This window comes from Parasteatoda tepidariorum, chromosome 3, assembly GCF_982258835.1.
Source record: "Parasteatoda tepidariorum strain Cologne lab strain chromosome 3, Ptep-v5.0, whole genome shotgun sequence".
NCBI classification, from domain to species: Eukaryota; Metazoa; Arthropoda; class Arachnida; order Araneae; family Theridiidae; genus Parasteatoda; species Parasteatoda tepidariorum.
The window spans coordinates 99,780,246-99,793,871 of NC_141757.1; the positions used below are offsets into that span (position 1 = coordinate 99,780,246).

Here is a 13,626-nt window from a genome sequence, read left to right on the forward strand (position 1 = left end):
ATAAAGTTGATAAATAAAACAGAGTAGTATGAATATGATAGAGATCAAAACAAAGACAGTTTCTTCCTCAGTGGGAAAAAAAAACACTCTAAAAGAAATAGGTTTCTTCCAACCCAAGTGAAAGAAATGAAAGAAACTTTTTTTCAGAAAGAAATATAAATTTTTTTAAACAATTTATAATTGCAATGTAGTTTAGATAATTGTGTTAATTTCCAAGCTATTTAATTCATTATTTATAAATAAGTGAAAATTGAAAAGCAATAAAGAATTGTTCACAGATGTCACTTTTTTTTTCAATCTCTTGGACTCTCATCCCTTTTGTCATAATTTCGCCCTTTTGCTGTTCAGAAACAAAAGACATGATATAGTATAGATCAGTGGTTACCAACTGGTGACCCGCAAACTAAAATATATTAGTTGTCATTTTTTGCAGACAATTTTCGTGAAAAATCTATATGGGTTTAAAATACTTTTCTTTTGTTAAAAAAAACCTAATTTCTTCATTTCTGTGAAATTTAACATACCAACGGCGCAAAAAAAATTTTTTCTCAGGTTTTGCATCCAAGAAAATATTTATTCAAATATAAAAGTAATCGTGTATGTTGCTTAAAAATCTACTTCTAATTTTAATTTGTAATTCAATACGTTTGTTTTGTACAACTTGATAGAAATCTGACTGTGATATTTAATGTTCCTTCAAACATAAAAGAGTTCGATATAAAATTTTGATAAAGTTGCTGTCCGCCATTTGACTGGTGTTTTTAATTATGGCCCCGGCCTCATGTAAGTTGGAAACCCCTGATCATACCTATTTCATTTTTTTTAAAACTTTTAACTATGTTATTGTTATTTGATTATTATCATATTAGTGCATAACTATAATAATAATTGCATGTGTACTTAATTTTATGAAAAAAAGTATAAAAACGATCAAAAAATATTTACCTAGCTGATTTTTTTTTAAACCAAAATGTTTTTTTTTTTTTTAACTTACACTTCTTGTTATCCCTTCCTCCCCTGCTTAGGCGTAACGTGAGGGGGGGGGGGAGAGACTTTTTGTTTTTAGAAAGCGGTTCGTTTATTTTAAGTTATATTCATATTTATGCAGAAAACTTAAAATAGACTACCAGGTTTCTAAAAGCAAAAAGTGCACCCCCTCATTCTACGCCTAGGCTCCCTAGACATCAGATGTGGATAACCTTAAATTGGAAAAGTAATTTTAGTGAGTTTCTTAAGGAATTAAGTCAACTGAATACTTTTCTCGATATTTTACATAAATGAGTATAGTAAAATCTAATTTTATAATTATAAAAAAAAAAACTAATATTAGTCCAATTTTATTAATATAATTAAATTAACGAATCCCAACAAACTACGACAAATAACAAATTGAATTCCAAATTATAAATTGTAATCTAATTTTTTTTTAACAAACTCTCTTTAATGTAAATACTCAAACCAAATATGATAAATTGATTTTAAAATACTTTTTAAATCTATAATAAATCATAATAGTTCTTTTAAAGGGTATGGGAAAGCTTTTAACTTTCTGATATTGTATTAAAGTTTTGTTTAATAAATTATACCGTTCTTAAAATATTTATTGCTAACAATTTTATTGTTCTCTTCTCGTTTTTTCCAAGTTATTCCAATTTTTTTCAGTGTATCGAAAGAAGTTGGTTTCATCCTGTTGAAATCCCTACATTGGAAATAATAATATGAGGTTTTGAACTAAAAATAGAAAAAATAAAATTACCAGATTTTTTTTTCTTCCAATTTAAACAAGATGCAAGAACGGATAAAATTTAAAATTTCAAAAACTTTCGTATAATTTTCCCTTTTCTACCATACATACAAATATCCTGCAGTGATATTGGGGAAAAAATGAATGAATTATTAAATACGAGTAGATAGATAATAATAGTCAATAAAATGTTTTCTCCCAACCTATTATTTTATTGTCAAAATGGCGGATAAAAATTGCGCATAAATAAACTAAGTCTATTTTATTTTTTTTTTTTAATGAAATGACATGCTAACATTAAGGAGTTTTCTGTATTTAGTAGTTCTTATCTTAAAAAAAAAAAAAAAAAAATTTAAAATGAATTATCTATGTCTACAAAATTACTGCTGTGGAATTGGAAAAACAACAGAGCTCCACGCAAGATTTGCACTTAACGTTGTTTTTTCAGTTGTACGGCAGATTAGGTCATATTTGTTTTGTTAAAAGAGTGATTGATCTATTTATGTCTTATCTTTATTCTCAATATGCTAATTGAAATATTTTGTAACTAAATAGTTGTTTTGGAGTAGTTGTATTTGCGCGCCGAAATGTTGATACAGACGAGCCGGAAGCACGAAGATTTACAAGAGCAGTATTATCTTCGCTTGTTCTTGTTAATACTAATATATAAAATAATCATAAATTCATTTCATACTTATCTTCCGACGTTATTTGGAAAAAGAAAGTATTTTTTTTCCTTCTATACTTGAATTAATGATAAAACACTATCAACAGTGAATTTATTTTAAAAGATAATCGAAAATATATAATGGAAGTTTTGCCGGTACTTATGGATAAGATTTTAATTAATCATTTAAATATCATCTGGACGTAGACAAACATGCAACAAAAATTTGAAAGCCACTTAATTAAAAGCAAATAATAACAATAACGTAAAGGTGAAATTAGATGGAAATATAGATAGCTGAAACAACGAAATTGAGCACTGAAAACTTGATTGCACATCCGCAATTTCATTATAATTTCTAGGAATTCAAGCTGTAAATAGTTTATTATGGTGCTAAATGATTATCGTATATAGAAAAATATTAAGAAATAGCCATTATAATAAAATGTAAGGATTTTTAGTGCTTAACTTGTTTCTTCACCATTTAAGAACTTATTCGTGGTTAAAATCGTGTGCATGTGATGTAATTAAAAATACAATACAGTTACAAACATATTCTTGTTCCATTAAAAAAGGTAAACATTACGAGTATATATATATATTCAGTGCTCGAAAAACAGCCCGTCCTCGGCGGTCAAAAATTCCCCGCGGACAACGAATTTCTCGAATCCGACGTCAACGCGGACGGCCATTTTCCCGTTAATGTTCGTGATACATTTTCAATTTTTGTTATCTTACAAGAGTCTAGCGCCTCTAACTTCCAAAATGACGCTCTAATCTAGAAATACAGCGACATACTGCGTATGGTAGAATTGATGTTTTCTCTGTCTGGGAGTACTGGTTGAAAGGAGCTTTTCGACAATGAACTTACAAAAAAAAAAAAAATAAAAAAAACACATTACGTACTGGTTTTAAACAAGAAGCGTTAAGCACAATTATGAAGATCTGTCCTAAATGGAAAATCCCTTTCAGATTTCTGTGCAGAGACCTCTGTAAATCATTGGCTTGATTGTGGAACTGGCAAACGTCATATTTGATTCATTTAACTAGGTTACTATTAGCAACCTAGTATTTCTTTTATTATTGTATGATGTAATCCTAGTATTTTTAATCCTAGTAACTACTAATTCATTGTGCAATTTATATAGATGTTTGAAATAAATAAGAGAAAATTATATTTTTATTTATTTAGAAGCTACGGGTTAGTTTCAAAGGAGGACGGGTACATTGTTGGACAAGCCGTCCTCGGGGACGGGTAAAATTTCTGAGTTATTTCGAGCCCTGATATATATATACAGTAAAACCTGTCTATAACGATACTGTAGGGACCTAAATAAAATATTGTTATAGGCAGGTCATCGTTATAGACAGGTTTGAAATTTAAAAGTATACGTTTAAAACTAATGATAAATTAAACTTCTTTTATAGGCTCCAAATGAAAATTTTACTTAGAATTATGAAACAGCACACAAGAAAAATTTACTTACAATTTTATGAATCAAAACAGAAATTATTTAGAAAAATAATCGGTTAGTTTTGTTTGCTTATTTTGGAAGCAATTGCGATTTCCATGCACATAGATTTCAGTCCATCTAATGAATTCAAATGAACATCAGTTACATTTGGTAATGTTGCATCAAAATCTTGCAAAGTGTTAATTAGCAATATGGCATTCTCGGGTGAAATTTGAGTCCTGTTTTGAGAACAGTCAGCTGCTTCTTCCTCATCACTTTGATCACCCGGGATAACTTCTGCTAAAATCTCTTCATCACTGAAAACCAACACATCATTATCTAAATTTAAAAATTCATCTGCGTTAAATAGAAATGATGCATTAGATGATCTTTGGAAATCGCTGACAATCGAATTTAAGCCTGCCACACATTTTTCTTCTTCTTCAGTGATTTCAGTAAGCTCAGTTTCTGCATTTCCGTTGCTTTTATCCTCAAAGAAAGAAGCTTTCTTCCAACAATTTTGGATGGTGGATTGTGTCAATGAATTCCACCCTCCGGAAATCCAATCACATGCATTTTTTACATCAACTGCATAAGGATTTGGGAGTTTATAATCCAGATTATAAACAACGTTCTGAACTAATCTTTTTCGATAGTATCCTTTGAAACATTTTATTATTCCCAAATCTAATGGCTGTAGAATCGACGTGCAATTTGGGGGGAAATAAAACAATTTTATATTTTTCAAACTTGGAGGATTGTTGTGAGGAGTGCAGTTGTCAGTGTGTCACCCGTTTTTCTGACGAAGCTCTCTCTCTCCTACAATACCCCTTCACCCATTTCTACTGCTCTAATTTCCCCTAAAAGTGGCTTTTTTTCTCAGAAACAACGAAAGAATATTACATACAAAGGAGATAGAAAAAAAAAAAACATTTTGTTATCTCACATTTAGGCTCGATAGAGAGTCGTTTTCCAATGGTAGAAAAATCGGAATAGAACTATCAAAAGAGGAAAAATTATCGTTGTAGACATGTTTAACTGAAAAGTGGTTATCGCTATAAACGGGTTAAAAATACATTGAGTAAATAGGAATTTCACCTGGACCTCAAGGAAATATCGCTATAGACAGGTTTATCGTTATAGACAGGTTTATCGTTATAGACAGTATCGTTATACACAGGTTGCACTGTATATAGTACTAGGAGTTTATAAACTACGATTTTAGCACCATCGATTGCTTGGTTTCCATTTTAAAACTTATTAAATAATTTCATTGAGGGTTGAACAACACTTCTTTGAATTTTAAATGAATAAGGATATCAATCAGATTTCACGGCGCGGATTTTATCCTTAATGTTAATAAACTAATTTATATTATTTAATTCTAAGCAAATTTAAAACCTCAAAGGAAACAAGTTTGCTTTTTTTTCCGTCTTCCTCTTTTATTTTATAAACTCCGTTCCATTTATCAGTTATTGTTACATACCGCTTATTAATTAATCTTTATTGAACTGGGGAATTGATTGTATTTTACACTTAACATTAGTCATCTTAAAAATATTGAAAAAAGTAGAACCTGATGCGATAAGATATTACCTGATTAAAAGCATTATTCGCTTCAAAAATATGTAAACAAGAAATATCAGTCAACATATTTCCAATCGCTCAAAAACCGGTGCCCATTTTCTAGATTTTGAAAGTCTTGAAAATGGGCGCTTGTTTTTGAACGTTTGAAACATGTCAATTGTTATTTCCTATTTACAATTGAATCTATGCATTGCCCTTCCACTCGCGACGTTCTAAAATGTCAGGATGAGATGCGTAAACTCCACCAATCTGGTAAAACTGTAGCCCTACAATGGATTCCCGGGCACTGTGATATTGCAGGAAATGAGAGGGCTGATGTTTTGGCAAAGAGAGGCACAAGAATTCTCCAGGCTCTTAGTAGCCCAGTCGCCTTTTCAACTTTAAAAAGGATTGTTAGATCAAAACTCAATAGGGATTTCCATCACTAATTATCAGAAAGGGTAAAAACCAAAGTGTGGAGAGATCTTCGACATAACACCATTCCAGACTGGCCGCGCCGCGAAGCGGTGGCTCAGTTTCGACTATATACCGGACATGACTGCCTAAACGCGCACCTGTTTCGTTTAGGGCTGGCACCTGATCCCTATTGTTCTCTGTGCAAGAGCCAAGCTATTTTGGATGGCAGCCACATCCTGTGCTGTAGGGCCCTCCGCAGATCGTCGTCTACTGAGCGATATTGGGAAGCAAGAGCGCTCCTAAGGAAATGACTTTTTACTTTCTTGTTTTGTTCTGCCATTTGAAATAAATAAATTTCCTATTTACATATTCTTTGAAGCGAATGAAGTTTTTAATCAAGTAAAAACAATGATTATTGGAGTCTATTTAAATTATTGGACACAATGAAAGACCCATTCCCAAATATTGTAACAAAACTAAAGAGTTATTCAGATATATATTTGCATTATTTGGTAAAGAGGATCTAAAATCGACGTCCAAGCTCAAATGATTTATTTTCTATGAACTAAGGAGTGATTGATTGATATAACACGTTACGTGACTGAATATAAAAATGATGTTTTCAGCCTTGGACGAGATGGTTGAGCACGATTTATCAAAAAAAGGCATTATTTATTGATTCATTAATACCAACAAAAAAAAATTATATACGAAATATACTTTATGGTTTATTTGCAGAAAAGCTTAGATCATTCATTTGTAAAACTTAAGTACTATTTGTCTCTTTTAACGAAGCGTTTATAGTCAGAAGGTTGTTGCTCAAGCATGAAATTTTTTCTCCGAGAATTGGGCTTGCCTTACATATATTTATTGTTCGGCGTATATTATTTATTTGGGGGAATAAATTTAGTTGGTAAATCTTTTTTTTCTTCCACTTATTTACTTAAGGTTTTTTGTCAACTAATGTTAACGTCGTGGAAAAATTCGCCCTCATATTTATTATTATTATTATTAGAACTCTGTTGAAATACGTTTTCAAATTTGACACTGTGTTCAGTATGCATGTCTGCCAACTTTCTACGTTCTGTGGGAAAATTTCTTTTTAGTTTTAGCTAAGTTTATATTTTAATGTATGATTCTTTGTTCTGTGAATTTTATTTAAAGTTATCTTACGCACCCCTACACGTAAATGACTCAAAAGTTCATATAAAACGCCACTTTATTCCAAGTCTCATGGTGAGGCTCTTAAAATGTTGGCGAAATTTTTAAAAATTCCGCAATCGTTAGTTTTCAATTGTCTACCACTCTATTAAATATTTTGCAAAAAGCGTAGTAGTAGACAGTCCTAAGATTGTAACCTGATATATGTCTTGATATGCCTTATTTTATTCTTCAAGTTTGAGATTTTATTTTATCACTGACGTTAAACAGCCTGTTTAAATCTATGTTCAATATTTTAGCTTAGTTTCAGAACCCTACCAAAAAGACAAGTAAGCATGTTGTTGGCCAGTTTGGACCCTTCCTCCCCTATGTCAGCAAAAATAAGCAAATCGCAAACCTAATCCTGTGTTTATGTAAAATAATCACATAAATTTTTCCTGTGTTTTTCACTTTATCTTTTGACTGTTACTTTAATAATCTAATTTTATGTAGATTCACCTAAAAGATGTAACTTTTTATGAAATTAAATTTACGTTAATAAAGCCATTTTATGAAAAGAAAAAAAAAAAAAAAAAAAAAAAAATACAATTTTGAAATTCATCGAACGAACTTTTTTCCAACTTTTTTCTTCCGAAAGCTTTGTTACATTTATTTTGTATTTAAAAAAAAAAAAAAAAAAAAAAAAAAATTAAAATTGAAGGGATTTTAGGATTATATGTAAGTATTTTTCATTCCTCTTTGTTACCCTTGTCAGATAAAAATAAGTAAATCACAAATCTCTCCCCCCTTTTAGTGTTTACGTTATATTCGGACATCTAACTTTTGTATGAGGGCGATCGCGTTTTTATTTAAGAGTTTTTGATAGAACGTTACCTGGTTTAAATAACCTGTAGATGAAAATCACGAAAACCTGCACTGGTTTGCACGATGGCGGGAGGAATTTTCTTTCTCATGACTTGCCTATCTCTATGGATATTTAAACTCAACAATGCAACGTGCTCGCTTTATTTGAAACCTAATACTCTATTCCCGACCAACCCCGGTCTGTTTAAATTAACAATTGAGAAGTAGATATGCAAGTTCATTATATACACAGGCCATTCAAATAATTCGTGTTAAAATTGGTTTGTAAGGATCTGGAACCTGTTGAATAATTTTCTTGAGTGAAGCTATCTCAACAATTCCATGCTACATGCCGTGGTGGCTCGAGGGGATAGAGTGCTCGCCTCTTGTGACTCGGGATCGAATTCCAGGTCTATATGAATTCTGCACCCGGTTAGCACCGACGACACTGCTGGCATAAAATATCCCTCTTTCCTGGTAGACAGATCCTGGTTTAGAGTTACCTTGCTGTCTGGCAAACTGTGGGAGGTTTTCTATCTTTTCCTCTCCATATAGCATAAATGCGGGTTAGATTCGTGAAAAAGTCCTTCACGAAGACTAGTTTGTCCTAATGCTTGACTCTTGTCTTCTGGGTTGGGTTCAAAATTACATGGTTACGGAGTTGAAACTTGATAGTTGAAAACTCAGAATTGGGTCGGCCGGTTATAAATTAAACTCCTGTTATTAATTAAAATGAAGTTCCAAGGTATATCTAGAAATGTTTTTAAATCGAAGGGGATCAGTTCAGGCGCTGTGCTTTACTTACCACTACCATGATCCAAAGGTAGAGCCCTGAAAAGTGGAAAACTGAGCTAGTCGCTAGCTAAGGTGGGATTACGTTGGCAAAATGTATGGTTTACTGTTACCCACTTCTCAATATCTACAAATTGTTGAATAACAACAAAAAAAGGTGGCTTCTAACTAAGTTTTAGCTTTTTCGTTTAATATCAAGGGGAATATGTAGCAAAAAGTGTTTCATTTAAGCAAAATTATCTTAGTTAATAAAACATATATTTCGCTTATTATAAAAATACTCGGTGTTTTTTTTAAAGGGAAAAATAAACTCAGTTAAAAAGGTTACAAATGTCAATTAGAATTTATGCTAATGTAATAAATAAATAAATAAATCAGTCCAACAGTATGAAACTCAATTTCTCATAAATTTCATTTGTTTTTCAAAAATTCAAAACCGATGGTTGATTATTTTCTACTATTTAATTTTAGACAGTGAAAATTTGTAATTTCTGACTTAACAGAATAATTTTTAATGGAATGTCTGTGAAAGCGTGATCGAAGGCTATTGTTACAATTAGAGAATTGATTGAATCGGCATTCTGGAAAGGGTAATTCGTTTCGAATGTCATTTCTATGAAGCGTTTCGGAGCTTTAATTGAAACTCTATAGTCATTTGAAAAAGCAATTTTCACATGAAAGGTTTCCGATTTCGCTCGGCAGGTGTTATTTTCCCTTGTCAATTCCAAATATCTCTTTTATTTGGAAAGTTTACTTTTTTTATTTGTGTATTGGTGCGTTGCGCTCCTTCCTGGATTAATTGTCCCGTTTCTTTTTGTTTGTTATGAATTATTTTCGCTTTGATTTACATTTACTATGATGAAAAATATTAAAGTAAGTCACTTTATTTTTTATTCATATATTTTAATAATTGATTTGTGGGTATTTAGTTGGAAAACTGCAATGGATCGAAAATTATTTTGTGTTATAATTAATAATATCTTTTTTATAAATAATATGTGCAACCCCACAAACTATACGCGAAATTAAAATTATACTGACGGAATTAAAAATATACTAGCTGGACATCAACTATGAAAAAAAAGTTTATTTGAAAAAAAAAAAAAAACTTTTCATTTTCTCTCCTGTTTTAATTACAATTCTTCAATTATTAATGTAAAGATTTTAACTAAGTAACCTTATAACCATATGCAATATCACAGCAAGTGATTATTACAGTTTATTTGAGTGAAGTTAGTCATGAAGCTGAACACATAATTTAAATATTATCTTAGTTTCGTAAAAATTTGGCCGTACCGAGAATTCAGCTATTTCACATCTCTTAGAGACCAGTTTTTTAATTCCAGAATCTGAATTAAGCCCAGCATGTTTGAACATTCGTTTGACGTTTTTGTTTGTACTCTCAAGTTTTATAGATAGATCACTTATTCCTAAACTCTTTTGATTAACTATTAATATTTATTCAACAATATTAATTTGAGTTTTTCATTTGTATTTGATGAAAAACTCAAGTAGAGTTTTAGACGTGTTATGCTTGTTGACTGATTTTGGGTTGCTCCATAATTCTGCGACAAATTCTGCTTAAAAGCGTCAGGAAAAAGATTGCAACTCATATTTTCACCAGATACATAGCTCTGGGTGAAATTTTTAGCTTTTTATTGAGTCGGAATTTTGATTGACAAGGAAAATGACTATAAATTCTGCTTATAGCAATCAAAAAATTATTCAAACTTGCATCATCATCTGGAATAATGCTCCAGTATGGATTTGAATGTTCTGACTGGTTCTTAAAGTCATCAAAATTTTGATTGTAAGATATCATCCTCAACAGAGACTAAAGTGAGTTAATAAACGACAAAGTAAAATAATAATAATGATCATGAATTTAAAAAAATTGGTGTCTTGGGATATTCATCCACTTTTAGATGCACCTGGATAATTTTTTTAAAAAAAAAATTTCCGCTCATGCGCTGTATAAAGCAACTACTTCAATTACTCTTATCTGCGCAGTTATTATTATTATTTTTTTAATTTTGAAGCAATAATTTCGTTATCAGTTTAAAATTGATTCAAACGCTTTGTTTAATTTTTTAAAAATATTTAAGCAAAAGCAAAAGTAGCACTAGACCTAGTATATATTTCGGACATTAATAAAGGTCTAGTCATACTAGATCTGGTTAGATGCCATTGCCCGGTATACATTTGCCCTTTATACCCTACACTGATGCTTTTTTAAGGTCAAGTGCCACTGCCCGGTATACCCTACCCTACACTGATGTTTTTTTAAAAGTCAAGTGCCATTGCCCGGTATATATTTGCCCGATACTCCAAACACTGATGTTTGTTCTAATCTATCGTCAGTAAGTATTAAAATATCGAATAAATGTAATTATATCCACGAATAAATTAATATCAAATCGGATGTAATAAATATTTCGGACATTCACCGAAGCGACTAATTTGATTGTCAACATTCACCGGTGAAAGTCAACAACCACCGATTTCGGTCATTCACAGTAACATGCACATCATTTACATAATAACCTCATCAGGACGATTATTTCATACTTTGCCTAAATAGCATCCGGCATTTGAAAAAATAAAAATAATTGGTTTTGTTGGCAATGATCTCGTAAGGCGATAAAGAATCATGCATAGTACAGGTAAGGAAGATATTAACCTCGAAGGAAAAGTGGATAAATACCCCAAGGAACCAAAAAAATTTAAGACCTGATTTTTTTTTTCGTGAAATAAATTTTAATGTTTTGGGAGTGTATTAATATTATGATTATTAATTGCGTTTTTTATCGAACTACTGATTAGTTTTTCCCTCAACCTTTTGACGCAGATGGGACACCGGTGCCAATTTTGTATATATATAAATTATATATACAGGAAGGACAAAATAATGGAAACACTTCTAATACGTTTTTTCATAATTTTTCCAGAAATATTTTACGAATTATTTTATAACTTCAGAATTGTTCAGATATGATGCGATTTCTCATACATATCAATGAAGTTTAAAGCTTTTAGAGGTTTGAAAGTCAGACAATAAATTACAAATGGAAAATAATGTTTTTGAACACCCTATGCCAAAAAATGTAGCAATAGATTTGTTACTCGTAGCAGTTATTTTGTATAGTATGTAATATTTACACCAAAATTCATAAACATGGCTTAAATATTTATGGAGATATGAACATTTTTTTAAGGAACTAAATTTTTTTGTTTTAGTTTTGTTGCTATAACTTAAAAAGCATTCAATAAAATTAAGCAAAATTTTTCGAGAAATTTTTAATGAATAATAAAAATATTCGTTAAAAATTTAAAAACCATTCGTTTAAAATTGCTCAAGATATGAGTAATTATCTTATACACTTCGCATATGCTGGAAAAATTAAAAAAAAAAAAACAATAATCTTAATTTTGTATTCTTGTATTTGGCAACTGACGATAAACGTCCGATTTGAATATCTTGAAAATTTAAAAAGTATCAAAAAGAGTATGCAATGTAAAAATTGTATGTAAAGGTAAGCAATTTTCAAAGTAGTTTTCGTACTATTAAATAATATATAATAAGTATTATAGAAGTATTTCGTATCAGGGTTTGTTGATTTAAATCAGCTTGATTTAAATCACGATTTAAATCATGATTTAAATCAGCTTGATTTAAATCACGATTTAAATCATGATTTTTTTTAAAAAAATCATTGATATAAATCAAATGATTTTTTATCTATATATTGATTTAAAAAGTTAAAAAACAGTGTTTTAAATTATTGATACTTTATTATTTATTTTCTTAGTTTTAAAATTTATTATTGCTGCAATTATTAATTTTAGCGAACGAAATTACTTACTTTCTTGGTATGCGTTAAATTCCAACACATTTGAAATTACATTTATAAAAATCTTTTAATTCTTGATATTCAAAGTACAGATAGATTAAATTAAACATTTAAGTATTTTTTTTCTCATAATATGTTTACAGTATCTTTATCACATTTACAGTATATGTTTACAGTAAATTTTGTGTAATTATTGTTTATAATAACCAAAATAACTGTCACAAGTTAAAAATCCATTGCTGAGTTTTTTCGAATAGGATGTTTAAAAACATTATTTTCTGTTTGTAATTCCATGTCGAACCTTCATATCTTTAAAAATTTTTATACTCCATTGATATGTATGTAAGTCGCATAAACTAAACTACATTCGTTAAGTATTTCTAGAGAAATACAATAAAATTTGTTGGTAAAATTCGTTCCATAATTTATTCTGCCCATATATATATATATATATATATATATATATATATATATATATATATATATATATATATATATATATATATATGTATTCTGACGCTTTAATTGCTAGAAAAAATATAATTTACTTTTTATGGCCTTTTTTATTTATGACTTATTTAATTATCAAAAACAGTCAAATAGTTATTAAAAAAATCTGCTCAATTATCAGAATTATATTTGTTCTAAAAAATATAAAATCCCGAAAAAAAAGTAAAAAAATTTTTTTCATTCATATTCAAAGATTTATCAATAATTGATTTTGTAAATTAAAAAAATTTCAATGATGAATAAGTGCTCCTTTTAGATTTAAATAACTGCAAATTTTAAAAATTATTGTTCGGAAATGTGTCTGAAAAGTTACGCTACCTTTAAGGCAGAAAGAGACTTGCTGTATTTCATTAGTATAAATTTTTAAAATGCTAAATGTAACATTTTAAACTTTTTTTGATAAAAATTATGTAATACAAAATATTGAATGAAGCATGAAAAATATGTTAATGAAAATTTTGCATTAAATCTTAAAGTTGAGATTTATTAATTTTTTTCATTAATTGTGCTTAGATTAGGATTAAATAATTCTTCTATGAATTTATTAACTCATTATGTAAAGTATTAAATAATAACTCAAAATGTTAAGAAAAATTCTAATACAAGTTTATCCGTTACCCT

The 13,626-nt window shown here is 29.6% G+C and overlaps 1 protein-coding gene across 2 annotated transcripts in view; it reads left to right on the forward strand.

The window, feature by feature from the left end:
* The window catches only part of SPoCk (secretory pathway calcium atpase), a 59,392-nt gene that overhangs the window by 3,119 nt on the left and 42,647 nt on the right, over positions 1-13,626 (forward strand). Inside the window, exon 1 of one of the 2 annotated variants that reach the window (XM_016071903.5) lies at positions 9,369-9,517. The exons of the other annotated variant lie outside the window; for it this stretch is intronic. Within the exon in view, the coding sequence (XP_015927389.1) occupies positions 9,500-9,517 (18 nt within the window). The 5' untranslated portion in view covers positions 9,369-9,499. Of the gene's footprint in view, positions 1-9,368; positions 9,518-13,626 lie in introns of those variants that run through there. 2 annotated transcript variants of the gene reach the window in all.